Source organism: Lucilia cuprina, chromosome 6 (genome assembly GCF_022045245.1).
Source record: "Lucilia cuprina isolate Lc7/37 chromosome 6, ASM2204524v1, whole genome shotgun sequence".
NCBI lineage: Eukaryota > Metazoa > Arthropoda > Insecta > Diptera > Calliphoridae > Lucilia > Lucilia cuprina.
In genome coordinates this window covers 32,497,311-32,511,903 of record NC_060954.1, presented here as the reverse complement: position 1 = coordinate 32,511,903, position 14,593 = coordinate 32,497,311, and the positions used below count along the sequence as shown (strand labels likewise).

Here is a 14,593-nt window from a genome sequence, read left to right as displayed (position 1 = left end):
ATTTTTGGTTTGAAATTTTTTCGTTTGAAAACACAAATTTAATTATTATGTTAGAATAAAAATAAATAAATTATTTTTGACATAACCCAAGCACTTTTTAAATAAATAAATAAATAAATAAATAAAAATCAGCTGCCTTGACGATTTCACCTTACTTATAGTTAATTTTCAAATTACACTTAGAATTGTCTTTTTCTTTTTTTTAAAACATGTATTGTTTCACGAACAAATAGTGACGTTTTTTATGATTTTGTATGGCAACTCTACGAAATTTAATCTTGTACTCAAAAACACCAAAAAGAGACTAAATTTATTTTAGAATTAACAAGTCTGATTATTAATTGGCATTTGTTTGTCAATTCATGTTTCAAGCATGAATTGAGTAATCCCTTGTCATCAAAAACTCACTTTGTATCAAAATTGAGATAGCACTTTTTGAATATAGCGTATCGATATGTAAACATAAATAATATTTGTAAATATAACAATAAATTAAATTAATTTTGATACTGGACATTTAAACTATTCCTAACTAATTTCATATTTATTTACATAAAAGTTTTGAGACAATATGAAATAGGAAAAATTAAAAATTCTTTATGAAAGTATTTATTAAAATTAAATGAAAAGTTTTATTTATTTTATCATTTACTTTAATCTTTTGTGTTTAATTTGATGTGATTTACACTTGACGTTCACAACAAACTAAAGTACAACTTTGCAGAGGAGTTCAAAATGACCCTCGCATTTAAAAAACAATTTTAATGTGTTTTATTTGTATTTAATAAATACATATACATATATTTTTATGTATGTAAGTATGTTTGCATGAGTTTTTAATCTGCATACAATTATATGTACTATTTCCGTTTCCATTTGTTTGCATTTCTTTTCAAAATACAGCACCATGTTATCGACCACAAAAACAAGTGAAATGCAAGTTTTTTCAAATACTTACATGTAACTAAATATTGTATTTTATCATTGTTGTAAACAAATTTTATATAAATACTTAAAAGTTTTATCTTTTGCCCATGAATGTATATCAACAAGGGGTTTAATGTGCAAAACTATTCCCAGGACTATAAGTTGTAGACATTTTCTAGTATTTAAATAATTTAATTTACATAAGAAATGGACACAATTTTATGTCATCTTCTAGTAATTACTTATAAAAATAATTTTTGTTTGTACTTATTTTCCGGATATCTATTTCTGGGAATGGGAGAACTACTAGAAATTGAGAACTCTAAATTACACACAATCATGTAAATTAAATGCACACAAAATCATGCACAGACATCTATTGCCAACAAAGTAAATTTTATATAAAACTAATATTTTTAGTTACTACAATATTAAAACTCCTTTAGTTGAGTGTATCTTTATTCTTCTTGTTCTAATTTTCTCTTCACATTTACATGCATTTAAAGGACTAGAGTTGTTTTAAATTTGTAGACTTTTAATTTATTAAAAATATGTTACTGTTTTTTAAAATTTCAAAAAATCAGGTTTATTTAATCTCGTTAAATAAAAACAAGTAAAAGTATTTTTAATTATGGACCGATCCTTCGATATAAGGATATAGACTTGTATTTTAAAGGCTTATAGTAATTTTTTAAATGGACCATAAATGAGGGGTAGGGTACTTTATGAACCGATATAATTTAGTAGAATTTGGCTCACATGAATCTTTTTTATGTCGAATTTCATCGCTATACTCAAATTTTCAAAACAGTTATGGCTGTTAAATCAGTTTTCGTGGGGCCACTTGTATGGGGGCTATGTGAAATCATGGACCGATATTGCCCATTCGGTCCATGTTTTCTCTAACTGTTTTCGTTCGGACTTATTTATTTGATGATGTTTATAGGAAGTAGTTATTCACCCTAAAAGTAGTTGTGTACCTCCTTTTCGCTTCAATATTATTTAACTGATTACCGAGTAAGTTTAGTTTTAATGAGCTGAAGTACAAATTTTATAATCTAAATTAAACATAACCTTATGTCATTTACTGACTTTTATACCTATTATCTTACTTAATAAATTGTCGTATTTTAGATACTTCGTGCAAAAATATATTTTGTTTAACGAACAATTCATATTTGAAAGACATGACATCTGAAGTATTTGTTATTTTTAATATCTGCAATTAAGTGTATTTTTGTTTATACATGTTGTGTTAAATACTGTATGTGATTGTGTGTAACTAGTTTCCCAACAAACACACTGATTACAATATTCATTTGGCAGAATTTTTAAATGTTTTAAATGTTCCAAGTATAAAAATTACATTAAAATATACATAATTTTCTTTATTTTAATTCAACTTAAATTTCTCCAATAAAAAATTTAAAATTTTAATTATATAATAATACTAATTTGTATGAAAATAGTTCTTTATTAAAAATATATAGACTATTTGAGGACACGTCTTTCGACGACTACACGGACTAGTCTATAGATTAAATCAAATCATTTAAAAGTAAAATTATTTCTTAAATTAAAATTAAACTCGATATTTAATCTAAAACTAAATGTTTGTTGGGTATCTATAGTTTATCTAGCATAGTAGTTAGTAAAAATTGTATGCAATGCAATATATTTTATCAGAATGCATAATTGTGTGTGTATATTCTCTGTATATGTATGTATGTGTGCGTATGTTTAATATTGTAATCTTTTGGATTAATTTTAATAGTTTTTTATACTTATTTAAAATTATTTTGTAAAAACTTTTTGTATTTTTTTACAGCATGCATTGAAAGTTTAATTAAAATTATTTCGTTTGCAGAATATTTAACTTTTTCTTTGTACAAGAATAAGCAAAAAATTAAAAAAAAAAACACAAGTAGCAAAATGGTTAGTAAGTATTTTTGCTCTTGTTGTTTGTTCAGGAAAGTTGTTTAAAACTTTTAATAATTCGATTCAATAAACAAAATTGTTTATTGTTAATGTAAATTTCCTATAATGTTCTTTACAATTGGGACACACTAAGTGACTGTGAGACTGTGATTTACTGAAAACAACTTTCAAAATATTATTTCTTCCTCTTGGCTCTTCTTGATAGAAGGATGTTAAAAACATGTTTAAATTTGCAATAAAACAACAATTATAAACATTTTAAAGTCCTACAAATAGTATTTCTTTCTTAATTATATTAAATTTTGTTAGAACTTTAACTTAATTGGGAGTTTTGTGAATATGTAGTTTTAAAATTTTTTAAGGGGATAGTATTCTGTCAACCGAATTATGTGTACCTAAAAGTTAATTAGTTTAAAAAGTTGATTATACTTTTGGTGTTTAATTTCATTAATTAATTATTCAATTAAACATTGATGGTCTGTTGTAATTTTTTAATAACGTACTAAACGATGTACAATTAATATATATTAAATTATTATTAAAAATATACGGTCACATAATGGTAAATCAAAGTCAAAATGGACTCCTAGAAAAAAATACGTAAAAAAACTAAAAAAAAATTATTAAAAAATGGTCGTTTTTAATAATATTAATTAATTATTTTTAATAGAATTTGTAGCCAGTTGCCTAGAGCGTGTGTCTAATAAGAAATTACATAGTCGTTTCAATAGACGTTTTTTAAGAAATATTGATTTATACATTAATTTTAAAACCATTCCATATGATAAACAATTTTATAATGGAGTATTGAGTTAAAGTATAGACTAATAAACTCAGAAAATAATATTAAAGTCTTTTTAAATCCGAGAAAAACGCGTAAGCACATTTGTAACTAGTTATTTTTTTTTTATTCAACGTCGAACAAAAATATGTTTACCCAAAAAATCTCTTATAACTAAATGTTCTACCCAATATTAAATAATTGCCGAAAAGAATTATTGCGAATTATATTAAGGCTTATTAATATAGAATTTCATCATTATATTTTTAAACCAGTTATGACTTTTAAAACTGTTTTCCCGGGCTACTTGTATAGGGGCTATGAGGAAACGTGGACCGATTTAGCCCATTTTCAATACAAACAACAAACAAACCTTAGAGAATATTTAAGAAAAATTTCAATTGTCTAGATCCTCTCGTGTGGTCATATCGTGATTTCAGAAAGACGGACGGACATGGCTAGATTTTATATTTATATTTTTATGGGTCTTAGGTTAATATTTCAATGTGTTACAAACAAAATGACAAAAAAAATATATCCCCTACAAATATCTGGTGGCAAAATAAGCTAATCAATTGTGACATCAAGCTTGATAAACCCGGAGATATATATTACGAAATTTCTAAAAAAGAGGATTAACTTATCACTAAACAGTTCAGATAGTTTCATATATCAATATCAAGTTGGCATCATGCCACTAAAAAAGTCTTAAGTGGTATTCAAACAATAAAGACTATATTGTACCATGATAGTCAAATCCACAAAACTTCTTGTAAAACAGAAGAAGACACCTAAACCGAGACCGATTTACTTAAAGGATCGATGAAGGGGAATTATTTATTAAATATTACAAAGTCAACATGAATACATAAAACTATTCACTTTTAGGAGTACATAATAATTAAACGAATTATTACCAAATAGTAAAATAAAATTACGCGTTTTTGCTTCGAATTATTGAATAGATTAAAACAAAATACATAAAAAAACAAATCAATGAAAAATATTAAACTCAAATATTTTGCATATAATACAAAATTATAAAGTTTTTTTTTTTTGCTTTTTTATCGATTGCAACTGCAAATAGTGTAGAGAGTAAGAGAATTCCGAAAGAAATATTGTCCGTCAAAAAACGCCCAGAATTTTTTATTGATATGTATTTATTTTATGAGACTATCGAAACTGCACTTTTTATTTATTGCAATCAATATGAAATGTAACACAGTCAATTCCACATAATTGTGTTGAAAGTATTTTCAACTCAAAATAAACCATTTTTTTTTTTTTTGGTTTCGATAATAATAAAAAATATGTATTCACAGTAAGTGGTAACAAAACGAATTTTTTTATATATGCGGTTAAAATACAAACGAAATTGATGAACAACAAAAATAAAAGGCAATATGGGAACCTTTATTATTTAGTTAAAAATTACTTAAAACATTAAAAAAATCATAATCGACGTTCTCTGATAACAATTGAACAAATTTCAAGCTCAAGGAATGATGTGACTGGCCCGTAAATAAATCCTAGTTAAATTTTGATGAATATTAATAGGTTCATTCATCTGAGTCACCCTAATGTGCCTGTATTAAAAATAACGATACATACAAACAAAGGAAAATATTTTATTGCAAAAAGTGGAAGGATAAAGTAAAATTTGTAATAAAATTTACTATAGACAATCAAAGTGTATAGAGTTGTTTGTTATTGCCATAGTTGAAGTAAAACAATCATCTCTACTGGACAATATTGCTTGGAGTAAACCACAAACAATGACACCAAAGAAACAAAAATACGCATGAAATAGATTGGTGATCGATTGTAGTCTTCCTCACATTGACTACATTAGAGTAGTTAAATTAAATAAAGATCGAATTTATTATTAAAATAGCAGTATATTGTTTTTTTAGCATAATTTACCTAAAGCTAAAGTATCTGAATGGAATTGAATATTATTATTAGTTCGATTCATGACATATTTTTATCAAACATTTTATTATAAACTATAAAAATATTAACTTTGCTATTCCAAGGAACATCACCCACCAATCACATGAGATACAATTTACTAAATGAAATTTTTTAAATATGTACATAAATACTTTACATTTCTTAAAATGTAATAAAACGGATTTCATGTCTATGTCAATTGAATTTGATTTGTGTCACATACTTGTATAAAAAAAAAACATATCATATAAATGAGGTGTCATGCAAATTTCTCTGCAATGTCGACCTTAAAATTACGTGCAGCATTTTTGAAAGTAACTGATTAAAAAAATCCCTTTTCAACTCTTTCTAAAGGGGTCTAGGTCACGTTTCCTTACCACAAACTCATTCTTACACCAGTTCATCTATCTGTGGACTCCATGTTTCAAACCAAGGTAAAATATTAGAATTACAATAAGAAGGATAAAGTAATGATGTTCTTTTTGCATGTACAACATTTATTTTGTCAGTTTTGTTTTTTTTCGCACAGTTTGATATTTTTCTTGTGACATCTCATCAATATGAGTTTAATTTCTTTTATTTTATTTTCTCTTATTTTCTGAAAATCAAAGTAAAAGTAACATAAAAAATAGTTAAAAAAACAAAAGAATTCGATTAATAAAGTTAACCACTGTATACAAAAGATACGGGTCGTAATTTTTGATGATGATGATGAAGATGTTGTTGCACAGTTACAACATGCTGTTGCAATTGTGTTTTATTTTCGTCTACTGATTTTCCACCATCAGTATGTCCTCCCCATTGTTTTCGTGCATACATTAGAGGGTTCCTCTTTACGAAAATTTCTGTTATAACCTTTAATGATTTTGTCATTTCGTTGGATGATGGTTTCAGATACAATAGTAATCAAATTTAGCACAAATTAGTTGTAATGTTTACAGATTCTAGATTATGCTTCTGTTGATCGCTCCTTTTCATTTTGTTGGTAACAACAAAAATCTTACGTAGTATTCATTAAATGTGTTATCGTCGGTAAGTTAAGTCCTATCAGCGTCATATTTATTCTAAGACAATTTACGCATTCCATTATTGTTTGGACTTCTGTCTGGAGGGTAGTGTTGTAATTAGGTAAACTGTGGTATATTTATGTTTCTGTGTCTATAATATAGTCTCTCAGATTAAAGCTATTTATGTATCAACGGATATTGACCGATTGACCAACACATTCATTCTGGGATCAGTGTCAGTATATCAGTATACTCTGTCTTATATATTATCAATAAACTCCAATGTGTGCGATATATCGAGGTACTATATTCAATAGTCTGTCATTTTCATGATAATAAGATTTTGATGGGAAAATATCCAGAAAACTAACCCATACAGTGACATAAATTTTAAAAGAAAAAAATTTTTAAATTCTGAATGCAAAACTCTATCCTATCCAAAAATTACTTCAAACTCTATTATATTGTATAAATTCGGTTAAATAGTTTTTTTTTTTTTTTTTGAAATCGGTTTAATAGTTTTCGAGATATTGCTCATTATGATACAAACATTGATTTTGGACCAAAACCTCAATATGTTACTTTTTCAACAATTTGGTTTATATTGTACATTAAATTGCATAAAATATAATATTTATTGATATTACAAAAAATAAAAAATTTATATTTCTATGAAAAACTCTCTATCGATATAAATTTGTGAATAATTTTGCAAATAATATTTTAGATAGAGACTATTAAATATAGTCCCTTGACCAGTTAGCCAAAAGCTATGCCGTATTCAGAGCCTATTCACCTCTTCTACACAAGTAATTTGGATCCTTTTCCCTTTGAATATTATTACATCTGCATAGCTAACAAGTCTAAGCCGCTTCTATGTTATACCCCTTTTAAACTGCATAGAAAACCAGTACATTTTATTTGAAATCTTTCTTCAAATCTAGACCATTTATATTTCGTATTTTTGAAATTTTTTGGATTTCTTTTTATTATTTCTCCAAATTGTGTTTTCCCAAAATTTTAGTATTGTAAACGAATTTCTGAAAGTGAAAAATGTTACAATCCTAATTTATATATATGTGTGTATTTAAAATATTGTCAACAGAAAGTTATAGTATGTCCGTATATAGTGTAGTTCTTCCTTTTCGTTTTGTTTTTATTGTTATTTTTTTATTAAATCTGTAAAAGAGTGCATGGATGGGCATGTAATTGCGTGACACTCAACTCTCCAACTTCATCTTGCATTGTGGTGTAGTTTATGTTTATACATATTTGTTTTTCTCTTTTTATATATCAGATTCGGGCTGCTATAGAATGAACCTTTCAATTTTTGTATTTTATTGTTTATTTTTTATACTTTTTTGTTTGTGAAAATGTTACTGTCGTTGTTATTACCAATGTCTTTTTGTTTTATGATTTTTTTTTGTTTCTCTGTGTAACGGAAGCGGAAGCATGCAATTTGTGTTGCAACAGCAACAGAAAATAGCAAGACAATGCCAATGGCGGAAGTTTATTTAATCGATGACATAAATTTATACAATCAACGGATAACTTAACTTGAGTCATTTCTCTTTATTTTTTACTTTTACCCCACATACAATCAACCCAAGATAATTGCAATTCCGTTTAATATTTATTATCCTCCAAAACATGAAGAGAATCATCGAAAACTATAAGTCTCGTTTTTCAATGTAAATGCATTGAAAATTATGAGAAATGTATCATTTAGTTAATTTTTAATGTACGTGTTTTATCTTTGTGTATTTTAATGATTGCATTTTCTTTTACAGATTCCAGTAATGGGTTCTACTACATTACAAAAATGTTCGAATCAACCGTTTAACTCTTCATCAGCGCTGTTGGTTAAGATTTTGTCAAATCTTGGTTTAATCGTTGTAGCAATTGTCATTTTAGCAGCTACAGTTTGGTGTAAGTATTATATATGTTTCGATTAAAACTTTAGATCGTGCAAATCTCTGAAATAAATGTCTGTTATGGATAAAATTAAAACGAAACTATCAATAGACAATATATTTAATATTCACATTTGTTGTTTTCAGTTTCAAACATAGACATTTTACAAACTCTTTATTTTTCGAGTGTAATCTGAAAATAAAACCATCCACACTCTCTATTAAATTTTACTAATTTTATACCTTACCACTACATGTAAATTTTGTAGTAAATCTTTTTAATATAGCTTTACGTTTACTACTACTTTATTAAGATTGTTAACTATTAGTTTGGTCTGATCTACATATCCAAACATACATATAAGTATGTATATTTGGTTGTTTCCATCTGTTCTACACTTTATCTAGATGATGGGGTTGAAACTTATTAGCACTACCATTTTTTGTCCTTTACCGTTGTTGTTAGTAGTAGTAGTACATTCTATTTGCAAAACTGTTAACCTGTGTCAACTTACGGTTCGTTGAATGTTTTTATTTTGGCACTTGGAATTTTCGATATTGAGAGGTACAATGAAAATCATGAGTATCAAGTGGGAGATATCTATATAAATAATAGTTATAGATATAGTAGCAAGGGTTTGTTTTAAATAAAAACAAAAATACTTTCTCGGAAAAATAATGGTAAAAGTGGGTACTGATAAAATAATAAATTACATCAAAAGCACATAAATCATGTACTAAATATTCTCACTTTATTTAACCTTTCATTTAGTATTGAATGTTACAATATTATTGAATTCCTGCAGTTAGGTGTGTTAATTGAAACTAGTAACTTTCATACAGACGCCAAATTCAGTTAAGCATTAAACAATTACAACCGTTCTTCAATTAGGTTAGGTCAATTTGACAGCAGCCTGAGGCAAAGCTCACTTGGGTCCTAATAAGTTCTGTTGTATGACCATGTCATTAACACTTTACCAAATGTCCTAGGAAGTGGACTATTTGTTTCAGCCTTTTGGTCCTCCAAATAAAGTTGTGGATTTTTACCAGATGCTCCTTTGATAACCACGTCGGTAAAACCGGGGCAGATGTTATTCAAATGACAACGGAGTTTGTTAACATTTAGACAACGAACATTTAGATTTCGATAACGTATGGTGTCGTACGTATGTATGTATATACATTGACAGCAGATGTTATTGAAAAATTGTAAGCAATTTGGTGTCAATTTAGTGTACTAATAATGATGGTGGTAAATTCCCATTCGTGAAATTTTGGTCGAATTAAGAACATATTATTTTGCAAAAAAATATTAATTGGGAAATTAAAGTGCTTTGAAATACATAATTCAGTGATGTAGACCGCATATCTTTACATGAGTTTATGACGATTCGATTCGAAAACGAAAAATATATAATGGGTTAACTTTTATTGGATGGAAAATTATTTGCTTATAACTAGAATACTAAAAAATAGTTTGAGCTAAAAAATTGAATAACCAGAAGTCTTTTAAATAATCTTGCATAATGCTCAAATAAAGCATATGATCTAAATAAAATGGAAAAGGTACAAAGATGAAAAATATAACAAAAATATTAGAAGTATAGCAAATATATATATGATATTTTCGGCATACATTAATATAGCCAATAAAAAACAGGTCGAAGCTTGCCTTTGTTCGGTACTCATACTATGTATATACATACATAAGTATGTATAGTAGTAGTATATTATATTATATTATATTAATTAAAATTTGTTTTCTCTTACTTTCTTTTCAGTATATTTATATTTGAATCCTTCAAGTGGCAGTACTCAAATCAATCCAGACGGTAAGTTTAATTAGCAATTTCCATATTTTCAACTTTTTTAAGCATCAAATTCCTCAAAAAAGTAAAATTTTTTTCATAAGAAACAGCATTATATTAGCATCTTTTTGGCTTAAAATAAGCGCACAAGAAATTAAAACGAAAAATAAAAAAAAGTTGATAGAAACTGAAAACTATTTTGTGAACAGATTTTGAAAGTTGCTTTTGTTTTAGTTGTGTACATGTATTTGTTTTTTTATTTAAGTATTATATATCAGTTTCGCGTTCAGTCCAGAGCATAAAACTTGCTCTTTGCAGCAATATTCACACCAAACCATAACTACCCACCAACCGACCGACTCTTCGACCACAAGCAAAGTGCCAACGTCTTTTAGAGAGTGGTAAAAGCAAAGTACGAGTACAAGTAGTTAAAAATATGTGGCAGCAACAGCAGCAAGTCATCAAGTTAATACTCGCACACAAGTATATTTTCGGGTCATACCAAAAATTTTATTTATGACTTAAGTTCAACAATTTTTTTTATTTTCTCTCTCTCCAGAAACGTTTCAACGCGATACTAAAATATAAACTTATTTTCAAACTAATTTATTTTTTCTATGAATATAGTATGTATATAAAAGTACATACATATATATTTCGAGGTATGCGTGTGTTTCACGTTGGTTGGTGGTCGACGTATCCGCATTTTCTTATTGGTGAAAATGAGTCAGCGCGACAAAAACTTTAGAAAATGATAAGCCAAAAACAGAAACAACCACAAAAAATAACACATAGGAAAAAAAACACAGTCAAGAAAAAGTTGTTACCTTTTAATATTTTATAGTGATTCTACAGGGAAGTTGCTTTTAAAGTAACACCAACCATCACACCAGGATAAAAGCAAATTTTATTTATCAGTTCGTTTGTAACACATTGAGTTACATATAAATTCATTTATACATACATATCTCATTTATATTTATAGTCAATAAGGGTCGCAAATACACACATGTGAGATTAAAACTAGAACTTGTTGTTCAATAACTATCTGTTAAAATTATGAAAAAAGTTAAATTTGTAAAATGATTTATATACACCATAACGATGGCAAACATAAAGGTAAACTAAATTCGTTCTTGTTCAAATAAAGCACTAGTTATTGCTCTTGCTGCATCTTTTTATATTAATAAAAAGTATAAGAAAATTTTCCTGCAACTTTATACGTTTTTCTAAATCTTGCTTTGATTAGAAAAACTAAAAGTTTGGCGAAAGTTTCATTTTGATAACACCACCAAGTATGAAACTCTTTGAAATTATCAAAGGTAATTTACTTTTTGTCCAGTTTGTCTCCAAAACTTTAAAATTAATACAACAAAAGATTACAAAGAAGATCATGAGGGTTTTTTTGAAAAGATTGTGCCATCATCCATGCAATGTGTATAGGAAAAACATTAAGGCTAATGAACAAAAATTAAATAAATAAAAGAAATGTTAGGTGAACTAATAGGCAGTTAAAGTAGTTTTCAACAACTACTACATATAGTTCTGGTTACATAGAAGTACTTTAATAATGTGCTATATACATAATTACTAATTCATTAGTCGGCTTCTACGTAAAGATGTAGAATTTGTATATTTTTCCACACGATTTACATTGACTGAGTTTTCTCATTACTTGTAAGCGATTGTTGTAAGTACTTGCATTTAATGACATCACTATGACTTAGAATGTTATTGAAAACTTGAGCAATAATAATGTAATGTAAAAATTAGGAAGTCGGTTGTAAGTCTTATCTCCATATACTTTAATATAAAAAGCCTAAATCTGTTAGATGTGAGTTTAATGATAACTTCATCTTAAATAACAAATAAAATTAAGTTACAAGGCTTAACTTAGGTATACCATACACCACTATAGTGGGGAGGGTATTATGCGTTTGTGCTGAAGTTTGTAACACCCAAAAATATTGGTCATAGACCCAACTTAAAGTATATAAGCTATTGAAAATGGTGAAATCGGTCCATTATTTCTCCTAACGCCTATACAACCGTACCCCCCAAATCGGGCCTTTAGGCTCATAATTACGTTAAATGTTTTATAATGTCAACAAAAACCAACAAAAATTTGTTTTATAGAACAAGAAATGACAATACTAATTTTTATAGTGATCGGGTCTCATACCCTTAGAGACTCCCCTTTAGATAATAACTTGAAGGTCAAAATTAACTTATAATTACTAATAAAACGATTAAAATCTACATAAATGACTTTGAAGTAGACGTAAATTCATCTACCAAAATTTATATTTACTCCTTCTTCCCTATGAGCCCTCTTGTAGAAAATTTTTTTTTGTCAACAATATATATTTCACAATAAAACAAATTAAATGCTTTATTTAAAAAAATTACAATTTTAACATACTGACTGGTGTAGGGTATCATATGCCCGACTATAAATTCATACTTGTTTTTTGAAATAAAATTTTTAGTAATAATTTCATACATTAATTTGAATGGTTTTTTATCCATTAAATAAATTAAAGGCCTTTTCGTTTCGATTTAACGAAAGGGCCTGTCATTATATCATTCAATATACCGGGATTTGCCTGTATTTACTTTAAAAATCAATGTATCCTTAAAAAAATTTTACATCGATTAAGGTTAGAACTACTAATTTGTTATTGAACATTCGCTATAGACAACTGACTACAGATACTATTCAAAAAAGTTTATTTATGTTTGAATTCGTTATATGTATATATTCACCGGGTACCGCCTTGTTTAGGCGAAAATTAGATCATTCAGTACTACAAAACAGAAACGTTTTTAATAGAAATTCCTATTTTGAGGACTTTGTTATTTTAAAAATTCATTTCATATTGGGTCTCGGAAACCCAAAGAATATCAAAAACAATGTTTCAATTGACAAAGTTTTTGTTTCCAAAGTTTACATTTTTGAATTTGAACTCTACCTCTATTGTGTATTTTTAGAATTTATGCATATAAAATACATTAATAACATTTTTTTAATTAATCGTTTATAAGTTTTATTCAACTTTTTGTTGTATAGTAATATTTTTATTGACTCACTATTTATTTTGTGTCCATTCAAAGAGAAGAGAAGAAATTCGTCTAGCATGAAATTATATAAAAAATTTTTGAATGTTTTAATAACAGCTTTGTAAATAAAACAACGAATGAAAAGTTAAAATGGGTTAAACATAATTTGTTATACTTATACACGGTCCAAAGCGAATAAATATTTCAATACAGCTTGAAGGCAAAGAAATTCTTTAAATTTCCTAACAGTATTCATCCAAACAAATATTAGTTAAAACAATAATAATTGTACGAGTTTGAAAATTGTGTTGAAAATTTACATTAATCTCTTGAACTTTTCGACTTTTTGCACAACAATGAAGTGTATCATATGAAATAAAGCTCACAATTTTGCCTCTATAGAAAATGGTTGAATTTAGACATCTAAATGGTTTGTCCATAAATAATTTTCTCTTTTTAAACTTTTTTTCATAGAATAATTTCTTTGCGAACTTTTAACAAAATTAATATTGTTATGCCTGTTTTCCCGTTTTTGTTGTTTTATATTCGCCCTTTTGGGTATGATAATAGGGTTTCTCAGTTCATTTTCTTAGGTCAAATGTGTGTTGAAGAAAAAAAACAATTATAAAAATAAAAATATTGTTAGAATATACATATTAATATTTGAAAAACAGACAAAAAACATCTTCCACATACATACATGTAGATATAAACAGATATGTACTTATCAAAAATAAAATACACAAATTTATCAAATGTTTTTTTTTAATGTTTGAAAACCCCTAAATGAAAATATTTAACTGGTATACTTCTGTTAAGGTTTCTATGCATTAACAACTGTTTAAACATTGTGGCAACATTTAAATATTTTGAACTAGAAAACTCTTGCCAGTTATAAGAGCAGACGCAATAATTTAGAAAGAATTATTTTACTGTCACATTGGGCAAAAGAAGCCTGACCTAGAATACAATTAAATTGAAATGAAGAAATAAAAATGTTAAATAAAACAGAACAAGAAAAGGGAACTGAACAGACCAAAGCAACACTCAACTCAACAAAGTGTTTTAGAAGCAAAGAAAAAAATAACAACATAACGAAAGTTAAACGCGAGTAAATTTGTATAATTGAAATAATTAAAATTTACTACAATTTCTAAGGAGAAAATTTCTTATAAAAACATTTCAAACTTATTTTTTAAGCGTTTT

At 26.9% G+C, this 14,593-nt stretch overlaps 1 protein-coding gene across 1 annotated transcript in view; it reads left to right on the top strand.

Annotated features, from left to right (window-relative positions):
* Positions 1 to 14,593, top strand: part of LOC111675432 (nuclear pore membrane glycoprotein 210) — a 96,439-nt gene that overhangs the window by 67,360 nt on the left and 14,486 nt on the right. The window contains exons 22-23 of the mRNA XM_046954595.1: positions 8,397 to 8,535; positions 10,301 to 10,351. Of these exons, the coding sequence (XP_046810551.1) occupies positions 8,397 to 8,535; positions 10,301 to 10,351 (190 nt within the window). The remainder of the gene's footprint in view (positions 1 to 8,396; positions 8,536 to 10,300; positions 10,352 to 14,593) is intronic.